This window comes from Rutilus rutilus (assembly GCF_951802725.1).
Source record: "Rutilus rutilus genome assembly, chromosome: 17".
Classification (NCBI taxonomy): Eukaryota; Metazoa; Chordata; class Actinopteri; order Cypriniformes; family Leuciscidae; genus Rutilus; species Rutilus rutilus.
The window spans coordinates 26,844,238-26,862,833 of NC_140230.1; the positions used below are offsets into that span (position 1 = coordinate 26,844,238).

The 18,596-nt window shown below is 37.7% G+C and overlaps 1 protein-coding gene across 1 annotated transcript; it reads right to left on the reverse strand.

Moving 5' to 3' along the window:
- Positions 1-11: 11 nt before the first annotated feature.
- Positions 12-17,779, reverse strand: mrps15 (mitochondrial ribosomal protein S15). The gene is made up of 8 exons (XM_084386164.1): positions 17,335-17,779; positions 5,367-5,429; positions 3,418-3,493; positions 3,203-3,251; positions 2,964-3,048; positions 2,794-2,852; positions 401-592; positions 12-314 (listed from the first exon to the last, which is right to left on the reverse strand). The coding sequence occupies exons 1-8, from the start codon at positions 17,486-17,488 to the stop codon at positions 222-224; spliced, it is 771 nt and encodes a 256-aa protein (XP_084242290.1). The 5' UTR covers positions 17,489-17,779; the 3' UTR covers positions 12-221.
- Positions 17,780-18,596: the final 817 nt, after the last annotated feature.

An 18,596-nucleotide genomic window follows, 5' to 3' on the forward strand; every position in this document is an offset into this window, starting at 1 on the left:
TAACCAAACAATACATTTTAAGATCTTTTATTTGGTGCAGCTATAATAATTCAGAGAAATGAGTATGTTTTACCATTGACAAATAAATGACAGCACCCAGATAATTTGATGCAGATCATGTTTCTGATTGGTTTTTCTTTGAATGTCACATGAATCAAAGGAGGACATATCAGATTGTTCTTCTGAACTTGACAGCACACAGTTCATGGCTGGCTTTGTGGTTATTTGGAGGATGTTAGCTCCTTTTCTTTAGCCTCCGTTGCTTTTTGTTTCTCTCTCTGCTCTGCTTTTTGTTTCTGGACCGCTTTAAAGACCTGAGAGGAAGAAAACCACAGGTCAAACACAAACCCCGAACTCTACAAAGAACATTGGGACATTTTAGTAAGAGCTGAGAACTTACCTTATTGCAGAAGGCCTTTTTGGCAAGCCAACGTCGGGTGACCCGCCGATAGTATTCAGGAGGGAACGTGTACGTGATTCCGAGCTCTTGACACACCTTCACAAAGGATTCATAACGGGTCCTTCTCAGAAACGTCAACTTTTTCTTCCTGCTGTCGATGGTCATGAGCATCCATCTTTTGTTGGCTTTATCCTAATGTAATATGACAAAAGAGGTTTTGATGCTTTTGTACACTAATTTGACTCATTTGCTGCATCCTAATTCGCCTACTTATAGACCCCTTCACGGTTGACGTCACAGGAGAATTCGCAGTTCGCAGTGCGCATGTCGGGGTCAGAAAGTTCATTCCATCCCATTGAATTGTTTGTTAACCAGAGAATTTCTCGTCAAGAAATAAATGCCTACTTGTTGCGTCGTGAACTGTGAAAATCGCACCAGTTGTGGAGTCAAGTTTTTCAGGATTCCTGCAGGATCTTAGGTGAAGTTTGATATCTGGCATTGATTGTGAACTGTGTCATGCTACAGACTTAGCAGATAACAGTATCTATCTGAATAGATAGCAGTACCAGTGAATATCTGGCCACTTGCTAACGTTGTCTACCCATTCTGTTAGGAGATTGGGATCAGGCAGACAATCGCCATTAGCTAAAACAAGTTTATTATGGTTCTGCTCCCGTTCCTGTGTTGGCAAAGACAGTGCATACCCTTGACACAATATGCCGGTCTATTAGCCACACCACTTTTCTGACCCCATGCTGCGCGCGCACCCAACCTAGGCATTCGATGTTTACAAACATTGAAGGGGTCTATACTATGCTTTAAAAGTATGTACTGTTTTTGTGAAGTAAATGACCAAACATCTTTTCACAATGTTGTTGCAGATGAAATATAATGTGGATAACATTAAATAAATATCTTTTCATTAGGTTAGATACTGATTATTAATCCCCTTTATCTAAAGCTCTCTACTTAACTTCACGCATATCCGCCATGTTTGTAGTTTTAAGCACTTTTTATTCATGTTTGTAGTTCTAATCGAATCCTAGTCCAATGCGCAATGGGCAATACTAGCCATTAGAGTGTGCAAGGATCTGCACTTCAGATTCGAACCGGAATTAGAAGACCATCCAGGTATCTTCGGAATACTCATTTCAACACACTACGATTTGGGACAAACTAATTCTAATTTTGAATACTATTTAGGACGGATAGTATGCGAATTGGGATGCATCAATTGTTTCAACATTTTCTTAAAGGCATAGTTCACCCATGCCAATTCTGTCATTAACTACTCACCCTCATGTTGTTCCAAACCAATAACTAAAACTTTCGTTCATCTTTGGAGCTCAAATAAAGATATTTTTAATATTCTCTTATGTTTTGTCCATCCATTGAAAGTCCACACAACCAAAACTTTCATGAATCAAACAGTTTAATGCAAGTCTTCTGAATGCTTGAAGACACGATCGCTTCTAATAATGAACAGATTTTAATTTAAGTTTTGGTTGTGTGGACTTTCAATGGATGGACAAATATGATGAGAATATATTAAAAATATCTTCATTTGTGCTTTGAAGATGAACAAAAGCATTACGGGTTTGGAACAACATGAAGGTGAGTAAATGATGAGAGAACTTTCATTTTTGGGTGAACCAACACTTTAAATAACAGAACTAGGTACAGAAAACTCTGCTTAATGATATAAATGTGTTTAAAATTATTCATATAAACTAGCATATACAATAATTCATACATATATACATATCATCAAATCAATTGAAATCAGCCGAAAATTATTCTAGAGTTTCTCCTACAACTAACTTCCTTATTTCAGGCTTTTTTGCAATAACATTTAACCACCCAGTAAAAAGTAGATTTTTGGCAGAGGTATGAAGTAATTTCCTCTCAAATCCACAGTTAAACCACAGGGGCAGTTCATCACTTTAACCAGGAACATTTCAACTAAAAATAGACAACCAGAAAGAGTCCAAATCATTTTTATCTTTATTAAACTCCAACAAAAGTTGTGCAGATTCATAATTTTGTGAAAACTGTGAAACCCTTTTTTTAAGGATTCTTTGATGAATAAAAGATTCAAAAGCATTTATTTGAAATATATATATTTTTTTGGAACAATATAAGTATTTAATGTAACTTTTGATTAATTTAATGTATCCTTGCTAAATAAATGTATTAATTTCTTCCAAAATAAAATCATACTCATCCCAATCTTTTAAACGGTAGTATATATGCTTTAATTACTACTGAACACATGAGCGTATGCACAGGATTTCCTGTTTGTCTGTGGGTGTTAATCAAAAGGATGGGAACAAATGTTCTGACACCTTTACTGAAGGCCGAAAAAAGTCACGCTACTGAAGCATTTTGTTTACCTTGGGGTGTTTGTGCAAGTGCTCCTGGAAGTTGCGAATACGCGCTGTCATAATCGCCACTGTAACGCAAACAAGGAAATTTTGCATGATTGAGTCATGTTCTGAGATTCCAGTTTGGTTATAGCAGTGGCTTTGTCAAATGTTTTAAGAAAGAAAAAAAGAGAACTTGCCCTTGACTTCTGTTGAGCTGCGGTCATTCTCATCCCTCTGAACCTTGGCAATGAGCTGTTCCTCTTTCAAACGCAGTTTTTCACTCTAAAAAAAGAAATAAATATTTTGAGACACAGATATTCGAGTTAAAATTTGATTTAACACCCTTTTATAGTTCCTTCCTTTGTAGTCCCGCTCCCTAATGTTTTGAAATATGAAAATATTCAATAAAGAACTAAAAGGAAATAAAAACCCGTACATGATTTGCAAACTCCAGCGTAAGCAGTTTCTTCACCACATCGTCAACCCTGCAAAGATATGACATAATACTGCAACCGTTCTGCATTCAAATGCATAAAGGAAGTCTGAAGTAATCATGTACTTTTTATACATGCAATCATATACAAGGTATATAATCAGTGTTTATACAATAATGAACGGATTAATGCAACAATTGAGAGTACAAAACCATACGATTGTGCAAGTGGGACAGATGCATATTCATGCTTCAGCATGGATGGATGCAGGTCTTGAAGCTGACTTGGGAATTCTGGGAAGAAAATAAAGCAAAGAGCCAATGAGTCCTATCAAAACTGATATCAAACTGGCAGGCTACCAAAATGACTTGCATAATTTAAAATTCAAGGCCCGTCAGTATTAAGGTCCATTCACACTAAGAACGATAACTATATTATTGTCCATACCAACACACAATATCTTTGTTTATTATAGGCATGCACTGCAGTTTTGCCGTAAATGCTCGAGCTCTTACAGCAGGATGGACTCTGATATTAGCTGTGTGTTTTTGTTGTTCATCAGCTCAAAAAAATTGTTCTGAAAGTGATTACAACAACATTGTTCCTCTTTGCTGTTCTCATTACAATTGAGGTGTGGACTCTGCTATTTTTTTTAGATTTAGATTTTTTTTTAGAATGCTATCTTTATTGCTCGCGTTATAGTTATCGTCCTTGGTGTCACTGGGCCTTTACACTTGGGGACAGATTTACTAAACGACAAATTAATGTGGAGCCACAATCTAATAAAAGTGTCAATGGTAGAGGAAAGTTCTGCGGGTGATCTACGGAGAATGTGGCAATTCACAGAGTCATGTCAGGTGCAAAACCAGTTAAGACATGCTTTTGGGCATGAAATAATGGCGCAAATACCACTAAATTGACAAAGTAAATATAGTTGCATGATTCACTTAAAGGGATACTTCAGGATTTAGCATTAAGCATTGTATTAGTAGAAAACCTGTAGTATTTTCGAATTACCGTGCTTTCTACCCTCATATCCCCCTGAGACGAGAGATTTATGTATTTTTTGTCTGGAAAAAATCCTCAGATGACGCAAAAATCGTCATTTTGCGTCATCGGAGGATTTTTTGGCCAGAGGCTAGAGACTACAGCCAGAAGTAGGGGCTGTCCCGCATGTTTTTAACCCGCCCATAGAGGGTGGGATCTCACTCACAGAATGTACACATAGTGTCAGCCGTCTTTCTTTGGAAGCTAAGCTAGCAGGCTCTTGTTCTGTGGAGAAAGCTGAGTAGTAGGGGTTACCATCCTCTTTTTCCCGGACACATCCGGCCGTCGAGATCGCCCAAAATGTCCGGGATTCGGCTTTTGCTTTCTGCGGTCGCCATTCATTGTTTACATGCACACCTTTTGTTTCAATCTAACTGAATTCATTCCGATTGGTGAATCTGAATGTAGTGTTTACATGAACGCTAAACAAGTGATCGATTGATGTGCGTTTTAACATTGCTAAGAAAATTCCTGCTCCTCCGTGAGAGATACGAGACCAGTGCGTCTCACAGTCTTTGACTGTCCTGCTCATCGGTAATCACGCCACTGGCCTCTCATCGTTCTCCCACGGCCCTCAGTCTCGTCCTGCTTGCCACAGTAAACATAATGAACGGCGACTGTAGATCAAAAGCCGAATCCTGGACATTCTGGGCGATCTCGAAATCCCGGGCAGACTCGAGTCGTCACGGAGACTCACTAGTAGCCTAGCCTTGTTTAACTGTGCTCTCTTACCGGTAGGCATGGCTTGGGAGTGGCCTCCTAGGGCAGCGAAGCAAGTGCATTCTGGGAGTTGTTGTCTTTCATCCACATAAGCCAAAAATAAATTTTCTGGCTTTTCTCAGTCTAGAAAGCTCCAAATTCAAAAATAATTTCACATTTCTTCTACATAAATGACCCATTTTAAATACACATTCATCTTTCCAGAGGTGAAGTATCCCTTTAAATACTCTCCTACAATTGCATATGAAATAAGGTCAGGCGCAAAAACAACTGTGACCACGCCTTTTCAACGCTCATTTCTCACTGCATGTCTTTAGTAAGAGTAAGAGGGTTTGTGCTGGCGCAAGCTGTTAGTAAATCTGGCTTTTGGTGTGTTGTGGCACAATTGTTTTCTCTTACCTTGTTTCTTTCTAGAGGGCCGAGCATATTGCCTCACTGGTTGGTTTGGAAGGGTTTCATCACCTGAAACAAACCGTAAAGTCATATATATTGGTCAAGTCAATTTAAAATTTCTTACTAAAAAATAATAATAATGCACAAATGCAGAAACTACATATTTCTTTAAAAAAAAAAACACACAGGAACCATGTAGGAGAAGACTGTTTTCATTTGGTGTCTGTTCTGTTGTATCACTTCAAGTCTACTTTAATAATTGTGATTATTCATGATGCAAACCCCTTTAGTTAGGAGACATTTAAAAGCATTTGTAAGTCACAAAGCTTTTTACTCTCCTCTGAAGCTCAAGAAAGACTATTTGAGACACGTCAATGGTGATAAAGTGTCACCAAGGGTGGGGGTGATTTGGTTGGCCACATCCTTCCCGCACACCCACTCAAGGAAAAGACACGTCTGTGAGACTGTCATGAAAAAGAGTTGTCATCACAGCCAGGTAACTTGAGACAAATTTGTAAAATGTTTTTACACCTTTTACTTTGAGCTGTTGCATAGTCATATCATATAACTTTAGAATGTCAAACACTAGGGGTGTCACAATATATCGCAATACAAAAATGCAACATGTATCGTGAATAGTGACAATATGTATCGTGAATCGTTCACCCAAAATAAAAATTACTATGTGAGAAAAAATTCAAGTTTCTGAGTTTTAGTGTCAGTACTACATTAAAATATTATATATAATGTTGAATATAATGTATAATAATGCAATAGGGGAATGTCTGTGTAAAAAAGTGGCCTACATTATTTTAAATGTATCTAGTCAGTGACAGAGAAACATATTCGTCTAAAATAACTCTGTATTTTCAGCTTCAGAATCATGAATATTTTTATTCTGGTGTCACTATTGTCCTGTGCTTTGGGTTTCCAGCACCAAGTCCAAGAATATTCATTTATACACACAATGTAATATCAAATTTATCAGTTTAATAAACAGTAAATTTTTTGTTAACCTTTTATCATATGTCTTGGAGTATCGCAATAATATCTATCGTGGAATGGAATGAAGCATTTATATAGCGCTTTCATATGTACTACTGTACATCCAAAGCGCTTTACAATCATATCAGGGGATCTCTCCTCAACCACCACCAGTGTGCAGCATCCACTTGGATGATGCGACGGCAGCCACAGTACAACGGCGCCAGTGCGCTCACCACACACCAGCTATAGGTGGAGAGAGGAGAGAGAGTGATAGAGCCAATTCAATGTAAGGAGATTATTAGGAGGCCATGATTGGTAAGGGCCAATGGGTGGAATGTGGCCAGGACACCGGGGTTACACCCCTACTCTTTACGAGAAATGCCATGGGATTTTTAATGACCACAGAGAGTCAGGACCTCGGTTTTATGTCTCATCCGAAGGACGGTGCTCTTTGACAGTATAGTGTCCCCATCACTATACTGGGGCGTTAGGACCCACACAGACCACAGGGTGAGCACCCCCTGCTGGCCTCACTAACACCTATTCCAGCAGCAACCTGGTTTTTCCCAGGAGGTCTCCCATCCAGATACTAACCAGGCTCAGCCCTGCTTAGCTTCTGTGGGCAAGCAGTCTTGGGCTACAGGGTGATATGGCTGCTGGCCATATCGTGAGTTCAGTATTGTGATATGTATTGAATCGTGACATGACGGTATCGTTACACCCCTATCAAACACTGGATACTGGGGACAGAAGTTTACATTTAATTAATATTTTAAGCAAATAAATTTGAGGTTAAATTGAAAAAAACTAAGGTTTCAAAAATAAACATTCTGTCATCATTTACTCACCCTTATGTTGTTAAAACCTGGATGACTTTCTTCTGTGGAACACAAATGAAGATATTTTGTAGAATGTTGGTAACCAAACTGTTTTGGTTACCATTGAAAAAAAGTCATACAGGTTTGGAACAACATGAGGGTGAGTAAATAACAGAATCTTCATTTTTTGGGGGGTGGGGGTGGGAGGAGTCGGGTGAACTATCCCATTAAGCATCGTACTGGTTATCTGAAGGAAATGTGTCAAATATGGCTAAACCAGTGACCTAGTTATCTCTGATGGGTAAGTGTACCCATTAAGCCCATGTACCCTTTAAACCCACTTTCAACTCTGAAGTCAAATTAAAAAAAGAGAAAATAATATTTTATGCTGCTCATTATTTTAACCAATCCAGTGATTTGTTACTTCCCTGGCATTTATTATTGCATACCAATCACATTTGGCAATGTTGAGTTAGCCCCACCCATGTGCATGCTGTCTCAGGGGACCTCACACAGTCACCCCAAAACTTTGGTGTTTCGGGACCCTTCAGAAACCAACACATTTCTGCAATTTTCAGCCATTTCTTTGGTAACTACATTGATATGTCAAATAAGAGATAAATGTATTGTTTTTTGTGTAAGAACAAATAGTACTTTATCATTTTATATAATTTTCCTTTAAATGGAAAGATGAGTTTTATTAACTTGCGTTCAAAGCTTATCTCCAGGTCAAACCATTAGCCTTACAGAAAGGCTATACTGCCAAAGAATTAAATATGTGAACTGCAAACAATAAATAGTTTGTGATTCATTCTATATTAATGCACAAATATGTACATCATAAATTGTTTTGTAGAGAAGATTATTTTCATAAAAAATTTTTTTAAGATGGGCTTAAATGGTACAGTGCCATTGTATAACCGGCATATTTCGGGAGCCAAGCCGAGTTAAGGCTTGAGATTCCGGGCATGGAGAGGTCCCAGAGGGACCCTACATTCCCCACAGTCCTGAGCCCCTGGGACCGTCCAGCTCCGAGATACCGCCACTTCCTGTCCAGCTTTGACCGGGCAAAACTCGGGACCCAAGCTGAGTTGGGGCTCTGGACTCCGGGCATGTAGGGGGTCACCCAGTGGGCCCCCTACGCCGGGAGTATTGAGCCCTAACTCGGCTTTCTTCCCGACATATGGTCACTTCCTGTGGAAATTTGATCGGGCATAACTCCAGAATCAAGCCGACCTAAGGCTGCATACTCCCGGTGTGGGGGGCCCACTAGGAGACCCCCCAAAACCCCAGAGTCTGGAGCCCCAACTCGGCTTCCTTCCCGATATACACTCGGTTAAACTTCCACCTTTGACCAGGCATAACTCGGGAGCCAAGCCGACTTAAGGCTCCAGACTCCCGGTGTGGGGGGCCCAATAGGAGGACCCCCTATGCCCAACTCGGCAAACTTCTGGCTTGACTCCAGCTACAACTCCAGTCAAGCCAACTTAAGGCTCCAGACCACCGGCCACTAACACCGACCCATCCCACCCAGGGCTCTAAGGCCATCCTTAAAAATATTTTGGTTTGCAGTAACAGCAAAAAAAAAGAAAAAAAGGGTCGGTAGGTCGGTCTATATATTTTATATATAAAAAAAATAATATAAAAAAGTATATATTTTTTCATTTAAAAAAAAAAAAAATCAGGGTCGGTGGGGGGGTGGGATGACATTTTTCACCTATGTCTAAGGGCTGTTTACACCAGGCCACTTCATGCGTTTTCTCAGATCGGATTGCAATCTGATTTATCAAAACGATTCCATTTACACCTGGTTACATAGGCTAAATGTGTGTTGTTTTTTTGCGGATATAAATCCGATCTTCAATTACCGCTATATGTAGATTTAATGGAGTGCACGTCACCGAAAGCAACAGTTATGACTACATTATTTTATTGATCATCAGCTAAAATTTCTGAATCAAAGCCCGCAATAAGAGAAAGCGGAAACAGCCCTGGTAAGATCATTTCGTTTCTTTACATTTAATGATGATGATTGTGTGTTAAGCGTCAGCGACTTACTTTCACTTTGATTTGCGATAGTTTGCACGTTGATGCTCAGCTTCTCATCTGCGGCAATGCGTGTTGCAGTAGCGTCGTCATATCTGACTAAAGCCTGTTTTATACTTCTGCGTCGAACTGCCGCCGTAGCTACGTCGTAGGCTGTGTGTAGCGCGCGTACCCTTCGGCGTACCCTGACGTGCACCTCTCCAAAAATGTAACAACGCGTCAATTCTACGCGGACACAAGCGCTGTGATTGGTCTGCCAGAACCCCTCCCTCGGGGTTTCATGCTCCCCAGGTGCACGTCAACGCGGACAACGACACAGAAGTATAAATTAAAACCAACACGTTGCCTACGGCGTATAGGCTCTGGCGTATGTCCGACGCAGAAGTATAATGAGGCCTTTTAACATGACATATAGCCTATAACACGCTCTCGCATGTTTATTTTTTAATAAACCATATTCAACAACATATAAAAAAAAATAATCTTTAGAGTAAAGCCGCAGCCATCATTACCAAGCGCGAACCATTGACAGTGAATGAAACGAAGCAAACTTAGCTTGCAGGCAGTAGTGTGACATGCGTTAACGGTTAACCAATGGTGTAAACATAATCATAGATGACGCGCCACGGGTTTTTATTTAAAAGAAAGAACGTAGCTTATGTTTGTATGTAGGTCTAGGCAATTTATATTCACAATACTTAATAACTAATATTATTTTATTGCATTTGTATTAGTTGTTTGTATTAGTTGTTTGTTTTTGTTAAAAAAAAAATCGGTCGGTCTTAACGCAAGTTTACAACCGGCAAGTCGGTCGAACTGAAAGGGAAAATAAATAAATAATTGGGTCGGTACTAAATTGACAGGGTCGGTCGGGTTACGGCAAACAAGAATATTTTTAAGGATGGCCTAATCAAATTGCAAAAGTTTTTTTTTTTTAATACTTCCCTGTTACTGAATAAATATATTGATGTTTTACTTCTTTAAAAACAATTAATTTTTAGATTTTGTGAATCAATGATAATGTGGGCTTACTTGGAACACATGCGGGCTTAAATGGTGCCAAAGTACCAATTAAGCCCATGCCAGACTTCTGACTTTATTCTTAAATTATCTTAATTTTATATTCTAAAATGTACATCAACTAATTAATACATTTTCAAATGAGAGATAAATCTTGCATTTTAACAAATGATTTTTCTTATAAACTGTCAATATCTATGAAAAAAACCTAGACTAAGATTTTGGTGGCCTTAATAGGTACACTTAGCCCTACTTAGAAAAAGAGTTTCAGAAAACTGGTCAGCATTTTGCTGATGCTTAAGACATCTGCTGTTGTATTACTATGCAAACGTGAGCATTTGAGAAAATCGCAAATACATTTATTCATAATTTCTTTCTTTTTAAATAACCTATACACCCACTCTTTCATAGTTCACAAGCCTTGCGGGAACTAGTAATTCAACTCTTTTCCCCCACACATTATTTTTTGCCCGAAGAACAAGAAAACATGTGCTTGAACTGAGCTGCAAGTAAAAACGTAAGGGCGGCAACTTGTCTCGTAAAGCTCAGGTCGGAAGGTTGCCATTTTGATAGCAACAAAAAATGGGCCATGAACAACTTACCACCACATTCTGACTGAGGGACTCTCCCTGTACTATACTTTGATAAAAGCATCTGATCAATAACTTACAATAACCATTCAAAAGTTTGGGTTCATTAAGATTTTACTCATGTAAGAAGCCTCTTATGCTCAATGCTGCATTTATTTGATCAAAAATACAGTAGAAAAAGTAATATTGTAAAATATTATTACAGTTTTAAATTACTTTTTATTTTAATATATTTTAAAATGTAATTCATTCCTGTGATCAGAGCTGAATTTTCAGCATCATTAGTCCGGTCTTCAGTGTCACATGATCCTTCAGAAATAATTCTAATATCCTGATTTGTTGCTCAAGAAACCTTTTGTATTATCAGAGGAATAGAAAGTTCAAATGATCAGCATTTTATTTTTTTAACTGTGTAAAAATTATTTTAAAAATTGTGTAAGAGTATCAGGGTGGTGTGTCTCAGTAGTTAAATATTTAAATCTGTAACATGATGTAGGTTCAAATCACAGGAGGAGAAGAAAAATGTATGAAACGTCACTCATTAGTGACCCCCGTTCACTCCAGAGGGATTTTCCCTGTACTAAGTGTACTGTCAGTCACTTTGAACAAGAAAGCATCAGCAAAAGGACAATTAATAATAGTAACAACAACCTACAATGGATACATAGATCATGATCTATAGTATGGCTACTTCATAAGCCGTCTGGCATCCTACACAATACATGCTGCCTTAAAGGATGTACAGTAAAGTGTACAGTATGTAATCTTTCTGAGACAACTACCAGTACCTAGAGGTCAGCAAATAACAAGTACTAGCACTTAACCATGGCCATAACAATATGAGATTTCTATGGTATAACCACCTCAAAAAAGATCAGTTTCACAGTATTAAACAATACATGTATTATTATTATTATCATCATGTTAAAATGACCCTTAAATTAATGAATACAGTTTTTTTGTTGTTGAACAAATGCATTATTACAACAAACTTGAAACCATTTGTTTTGTTTTTTTGAATTTCAATAAAAAAAATGTCTAATCAAGTCTATTAATAATAATATTAAACATTTAAGAATAATAAAATGTATTTCATTATTAAGTCCAATGAAGTGTATTTTATTCAGAAATTCTGTTCGTCTGTTTCAAATCATAAAACAATCTATAAAAATGAATACAAATATATTATCAAAAACGATGGTAATGAATGCATACATCAAAAAAATTAATCAATGTTTTAAAATGTAAACAAATGAAAATGTAATAAATGTTATCCTTTTTTTGGCAAAGTGCTGCACAACAGAGGTTTACTAAATTAAAACATGGACGAAAAATATTCCTCAAATAATAACGTTTAATTATTATGTAACTAAACATTATTATTGTAAATAATTACTATTAATAATATTATTATTGTTGTTCTTATTTTTAAAAAGTACATTTGTACTATTGTACAATAGTAATACAGTTGCAATCGAAATTATTCAACTCCCATTGCAAATCAGGTTTATTGGCAAAATGTACAGACTTTAACATTTAATTCAACAAAAATCATTTTTCTGCAGTCTGAAAATTATTCATGGCAATTTAGTAATGAGTAGAACACACTTCAGATGTTCTGACCTGCTGCAAACGAGATGTATAACCAGACACCAGCTTCTGGCAGCGTTTCTGAGGAATCTTAGCCCATTCCTCATGAGCAATGGCATCCCGTTCAGTAATATTCTTGGATTTGCGTGCTGAAACTAGGGGTGTGCGATATTGACAAAACATTATATCTCTATATTTTCTGGGATTTTCTCAATTACGATTATTAGACGCTATTTTCCTGAGTGTGTTTATTGTGTTGGTACTTTGGCAGGTTTAGGACTGTTGTGGACAGCCGACTCCTAAAGCTTTTGATATTCTTCATACTCTGTGTGGTGGTCAGTTCACATAGAAATCATTTTTTCCAATGTTTCAATTGATTTTTACCTAATATGGGCATTTTTACCTTTATAAAGCCATTTTTAAACCTAATTGCATGCATCATCTTTTGTGTCAATTTCATAAATTTAATCAAATTCAATTATAAAAATAAGACACAATAGGGCTGTTACCAATCAAATGAAAATTTGAACAAAATTCATCTTTGCAATATTGAATATTGCTATTTTAAATTATTTAAAACAAGAAAATATACTTTAAATGTGAAATTGAAACCTCCAGTAGGTGGCAGCAAGTCACTGTTAATGAGCGAATCATTGAGATTCAAACGATTCGTTAAAATGGCTGATTCATTCAAGGAAAGAGGCATTTGACTATCTTAATCTATCCTAGTCAACTGATTCGTTCAAAAAGCTGATTCACTCAGTAAGGAAACACCAGTGTGGCTTTGTTTTGAACTATTTTCATTGGAAATAGAGCAAAAACAGGCAATACGGTGTCTAAAACATAAGTCACTTAATATGAACTTCTTGTTTATTAAAGGGACACTTCACCCATGGGAACATTGATCTTCATTGAAAGTGGGTCATATATGTAGTCGAAATGTAAAATAAATTTTGAATTTGGTGCCTTCTTGACCGAGGAAAGAAAGAAAGTAACTTCAGGACGCATTTGTATGAAAGACAACAACTCCCACAATGCACCACATTGCACAGCTGCGCAAGCCACTCCCACTAATCCCGAACAGCATATGAATCACTCATCCGTCCATAAGGCTAGCTACCTACAACCGGAGCTTGAAATTCATTTCACACAAAATGTCTAACGTTAGTTATTTGGCGAACTCATTAATGAATTACTCCTCATTTGTATTTCTTTCGAAATGGTGAATTATTGCATGGTAACGTTACCGGGATGTTCAGTCAGATGCGGTGCGACCGTGCGAAACTAGGATGGTTCACAACACAAACGTCCGTGTCCTCGTCTGATTCAGAGATTTCGTCTAGGAGAAATTCTTTGCCGCAGACGGACTCTATCTCTGTGTTCGTAGCGGTTCGTAGTTGCATAGTGAGATCACCGGCGCCACCAGTCCGCCCTAACTCGAGCCAGTCTGGGCTTCTCGTCCGCGACAGGCAGGTCTTCCGCCTCGGCTGCTCTTCGCTATAATGTGGCTTGTAAAGGTAGCCACAAACACCCGATTCGAGCAGCAGACTTCCGAAATCCTCTTCTTCTACATCATATTGAGTAACGTTACCCTCCGCTATTGTCATATCTTCACAGCTGGCTCCACAGTGCCTGTTAGCTTAGCTTCCAAACAAGATGGAGGATATTGCTTTCAGTTTCAGAAAGTGAAGTCCCACCCACTGATCTGTAATAGGTCTGTAGCGTGAGCGGGTCCCGCCCCCTGGAATAATGAGGAGCTAGTGTTTGTAGTCTCTACACTTTTCAATGAAATGTGACTTCCTGCTTATTATGACGCAAAATGATGATTTTTACGTCATAATAAGCAGGAAGTAAAACACTTAAATCCTTATTTCTCCCATCTCAGGGAAAAATGAACGAAAAATCCACGTTTATTATAATATATGACTGGGTTTCTAACAATACAAAGCTTAATGCAAATGGGTGAAGTGTCCCTTTAAACTTGTAGAAAATCAATATCACATTTGTTATCATGCTGATATTTGGAGAAAAACTGAACTCTTGTGATATTTATTACTAAATGATTTAAATAAAGACTAAATCACGCAGTGAAAGCGTGCACTCTAAATGTGCACCTGGCACTAGTCTAATCTACAAGATTTTATCACGTAGAGTATGCATGCACTTTCTGGGTGTCTGTGAGGGATATGCTACACTCGATAATGTCAAATAGCATATTGTTAAAACAACAATTACGATATTATCGCAGACGATATACATCGCACACCCCTAGCTGAAACCGCTTTCTTCAAATCCCAACAGAGATTTTCTATACTGTGCGGCTGAAACCTCAGTGCTGAGGGTTTTTCTGAACCTGTCTTCTTAGAAATCTGGTTGGAGCCATTGATAGCTTCCTTTTTCTGCCCCATCTAGGTAGTGTGACCACTGTTCCTTTAACTTTGAACTTGCAAACTATGCTTCCAATGGTGTCTCTAGGAACATTTAGTGCCTTTGCAATCTTTTTGTATACTGTTCCTTGTTTGTGAAGGGCGATGGTACCTTCTCTTAACTTTTTGGACCATTCTTTTGACTTACCGTATTTCTAACATGCAGTCAAACGTGACACTCAACAAACCTAGCCAGTTCAGATATTTCATGTGTTCTAGCTCAAGCACACCTGGTGCAACTAATGAAGCCCTTGATTAGTTGCATCAGGTGTGCTTGAGACAACACCTGTTTTGCAGATTTGTGCTGTTGTGAGGGATTCTATTCAGAGGGTTAAATCATTTTGAGACTGCATTTGTTGTGTTGAGCTTCTTCCAATTACTTTTGTTTGAATTGTTCATTGTAAACAGCTGAAAGTCTCAAAACCTTTGCTAATAAACCTGATTTGTAATGGGGGTTGAATCATTTTGATTACAATTGTATATTTCTGTCATAATTACTTCAAGTTAAGACACTTTTATTTTAACCAGTTGCAGTAAAGACCTTTGAGTTTCAGAGTGAATCGTACATGTTTACAGGTATACCGCTACACTAAACTAAAACGACACTCCAATAAGTACACTAATAAGAGTAGTGATTTACTAACAATAATATGGATGACTCAATATTACATGCAATACAAGTAATAGTAGTGCTTTTCTTAAGAAAAGAGAAACAGTTGTTTTAGTAGCAGATTGTGATAATATTATTATTATATTAATGTGGGGGAGAATTCAAACCATAACTCAGAAAACAAATTTACACCAGCCCCCCTAGACATTAAATTAGACCCACAACCAGTTATTTTCACACATTGCTGGGACATGACAATTCACACTTAGTCATGTCGATACTCGCGCGCACATTCTTGACAACCATCTTTTGCTCTTTTTCTCACCTCACTCTCTTTGTCTTAGTCACCGTTTTATTGTATTTACCCTCTGGTGGTCTTCAGTAATTTCAGAGCAATTTCTTTTTTAGAAATTTTTAAATATTTCACTTCACTGAGTGTTATGAGGCCTAAGATCCTGCGACCGGGCTCTGCTGGTAGTCCCTCTCTTTAGACTCAAGCGTAAAGGGGAGCGTGCATTAGCGGTGGCAGGGCCACAAATCTGGAACACCCTGCCTCTAGAGATTAAAACAGCCCCTTATCTGTCTGCTTTCAAGTCTCTTTTAAAAACCTAGTTGGTTGGTTTTACTCATTTATATTTGAGTCTGATACTGTTTTGCTACTCCTGTTTTATGGTTCCTCTTAGCTATGTTGCTCTTATTTTTTGTTTTATTTGTTGCTATGTATGTTATATTTTTTAATCTTGATGTTCTGTAAAGCACTTTGGTCAGCCTAGTGGCTGTTGTAAATGTGCTATATAAATAAAATTGAACTTGAACTTATGACACATGGGGACTTTTGTGACACTTGCTATGTGAACACAGTCAACACACAGACCAAAAATGGACGTGATTTGAAAAGGCTATATGGTTATAAACAAATAGTCACACTTGTGTTCTTCACAGTCAAAATTGTCCGTCATAAGAAATAAATAGGGAATACGAAACTACATTGAAAAATTCTAAGCAGTCTTTGACAATGTCTTAATGTCTTTATCCAAATGCAAAACCTAATAAGGGTAGGTCATTATGTCTAAAAACACTGTCAGGAACTAGGGATTGCACAACCCTGTCTATATACAGTGATAAGCCAAAACATATTGACCAGCCACAGATAAAGCAAATATCATTGATCATCTCGTGACAAGGCCACATATTAAAGGTGGGGTATGTGATTTGCAAAACGGCTGGCAGATTTTGAAAATACACAACTCAAATGGTCCTACCTTCTTTCCTTTGACTCCACCCATTCGAAGAACATGGACATGGATGGGGGGAGGGGGGTATGGTACTGTCCAATGATTCTAGGTGGTCTTGGAAATGATTGGCTGGAGGTTTTCGAGTCCTGCCCGTTCCACAGATGATTAAATTGCTTAATTTTCATTTCAGTGCTTCTAACTCAGTGGCTGTAAGTGGGTTAGGAATAGGATTTCAAGTGATTTTGAAAAAAATGGCCAAAAAAGAGAATCACATACCCCACCTTAAAAGCAACACTAAGGAACTTTTAGTGAAAATGCAGTGGCTGAGATTTTAGAGCCCCCTAGAGGATAATACTCGAACTGCATATGCTGTCAATAAAACGTTACTAAACCAAAATGTACAAAAATAAACATACAACCATAGTAACTGACACCCATCCTGGCTAACATAAATAAAACTCCACCTCAAAGTGGCATGAAAAGCTTAATAATGTGTCCAACATAAAAAACAAAAACGGATAAGTATTGATAACCAATTAATATCCAAATTACTGTAACAGTCTCTCAGGTGTTTGTGAATGCAAATATGACAGCATGTTGAAGCAGTGCATTAGTCGTTGACTCGGAGCTCGGATGTCAAAAACATACTTACCTTTAAAATTACGGGTTAACGTCCAGTTCGAAAAAGAGCTGCATGTAGACTGCCTGAAGGCAGGCACGGCAATACTGGCCTGCCTCGCGAATGAGAATGCACTCCATGTCTGTAAACCCAACGCCGTAGTTCGAAAAACGTTTTTTAAAACCATTATGATTCCCGTATATAAAAAAATCGCTTTGAGTTTGTATATGCTCTTGCAGAACGCATTTGCCCCTTCAGTTCATGTAAGTCGCCATCTTTAAACAGACATTAGTAATCTGCGCAGAAAGTCTAATGTAAATGCAAGCAATCGAGCGACGATTGAATCGATGTAGCCTTTGTTTCCTTCCTATGACATTGCATTGTGAACATCTGAGTTTATGTAGATACGTTTTGTTTATGACATAAAAAGAGAACAGAACAACGATTGTAGCCTACTGTTCTATCATTATCTATGGCCTTCTGTCATTTGAAGGCCAGGACACCACACTTGTCCTTTCAGAGATGATTCACAGAAGTTAAAATAGTGATACTTTTTCAACCTTAATGTTCTTTTGTAATTTACTTTCTTGCTGTATATTGCCTCTTCAAATTTTATTTAAGAATTCTATTCTATTCTAATTTTAACTTTGTTCACGTTTCTGAAGATGATCATTTGGATAGTAAATTTGTTTGTAAGGTTTCTGAGGTCATTTGACCCTAAAGCAAAAATATATTATAGACAGATACGATGGAGAGGCTTTATCATGACAATACATGATAGCTGATAGCACACGTACGTCTGCAAGCTGTCTGTTAAAGATTACTTCATCTGGAAAGCATTCTGTTTACTAACATCTGATAGACTTCTTTAAGATTTGAGTTTTACATTCTAAATCATAAACATATTGAAGACATTTTCTACACATCTATTTGACATCTGACAGGAAACATCCTATAGACATATTGCAGATGAGCAAACATTAAAAAAAAATGTCTTCCAGATGTAAACACGCACATCAAATAGACGTCTCTGTGATGTACGTGTGCTATATGTAATCCAACTGAGTAATGAAAAGCACATCTGTCTGTCTCAACAACATTAGTCAATTTTTGAACAACAAATCTTTGGCAGAAGCCAAAAATTTCAGGAAAACAAACTTGTGATTTCCTTAGCCAAAATAAGCAATCAATATAATTATTCTATTCAGCTCAGATGAAGCCTATATGGGATATTATATCTCATCATCAGCTGCCCTCTTGTGGTGTAAAACAGTTTCATGTCACAAATTTCACGT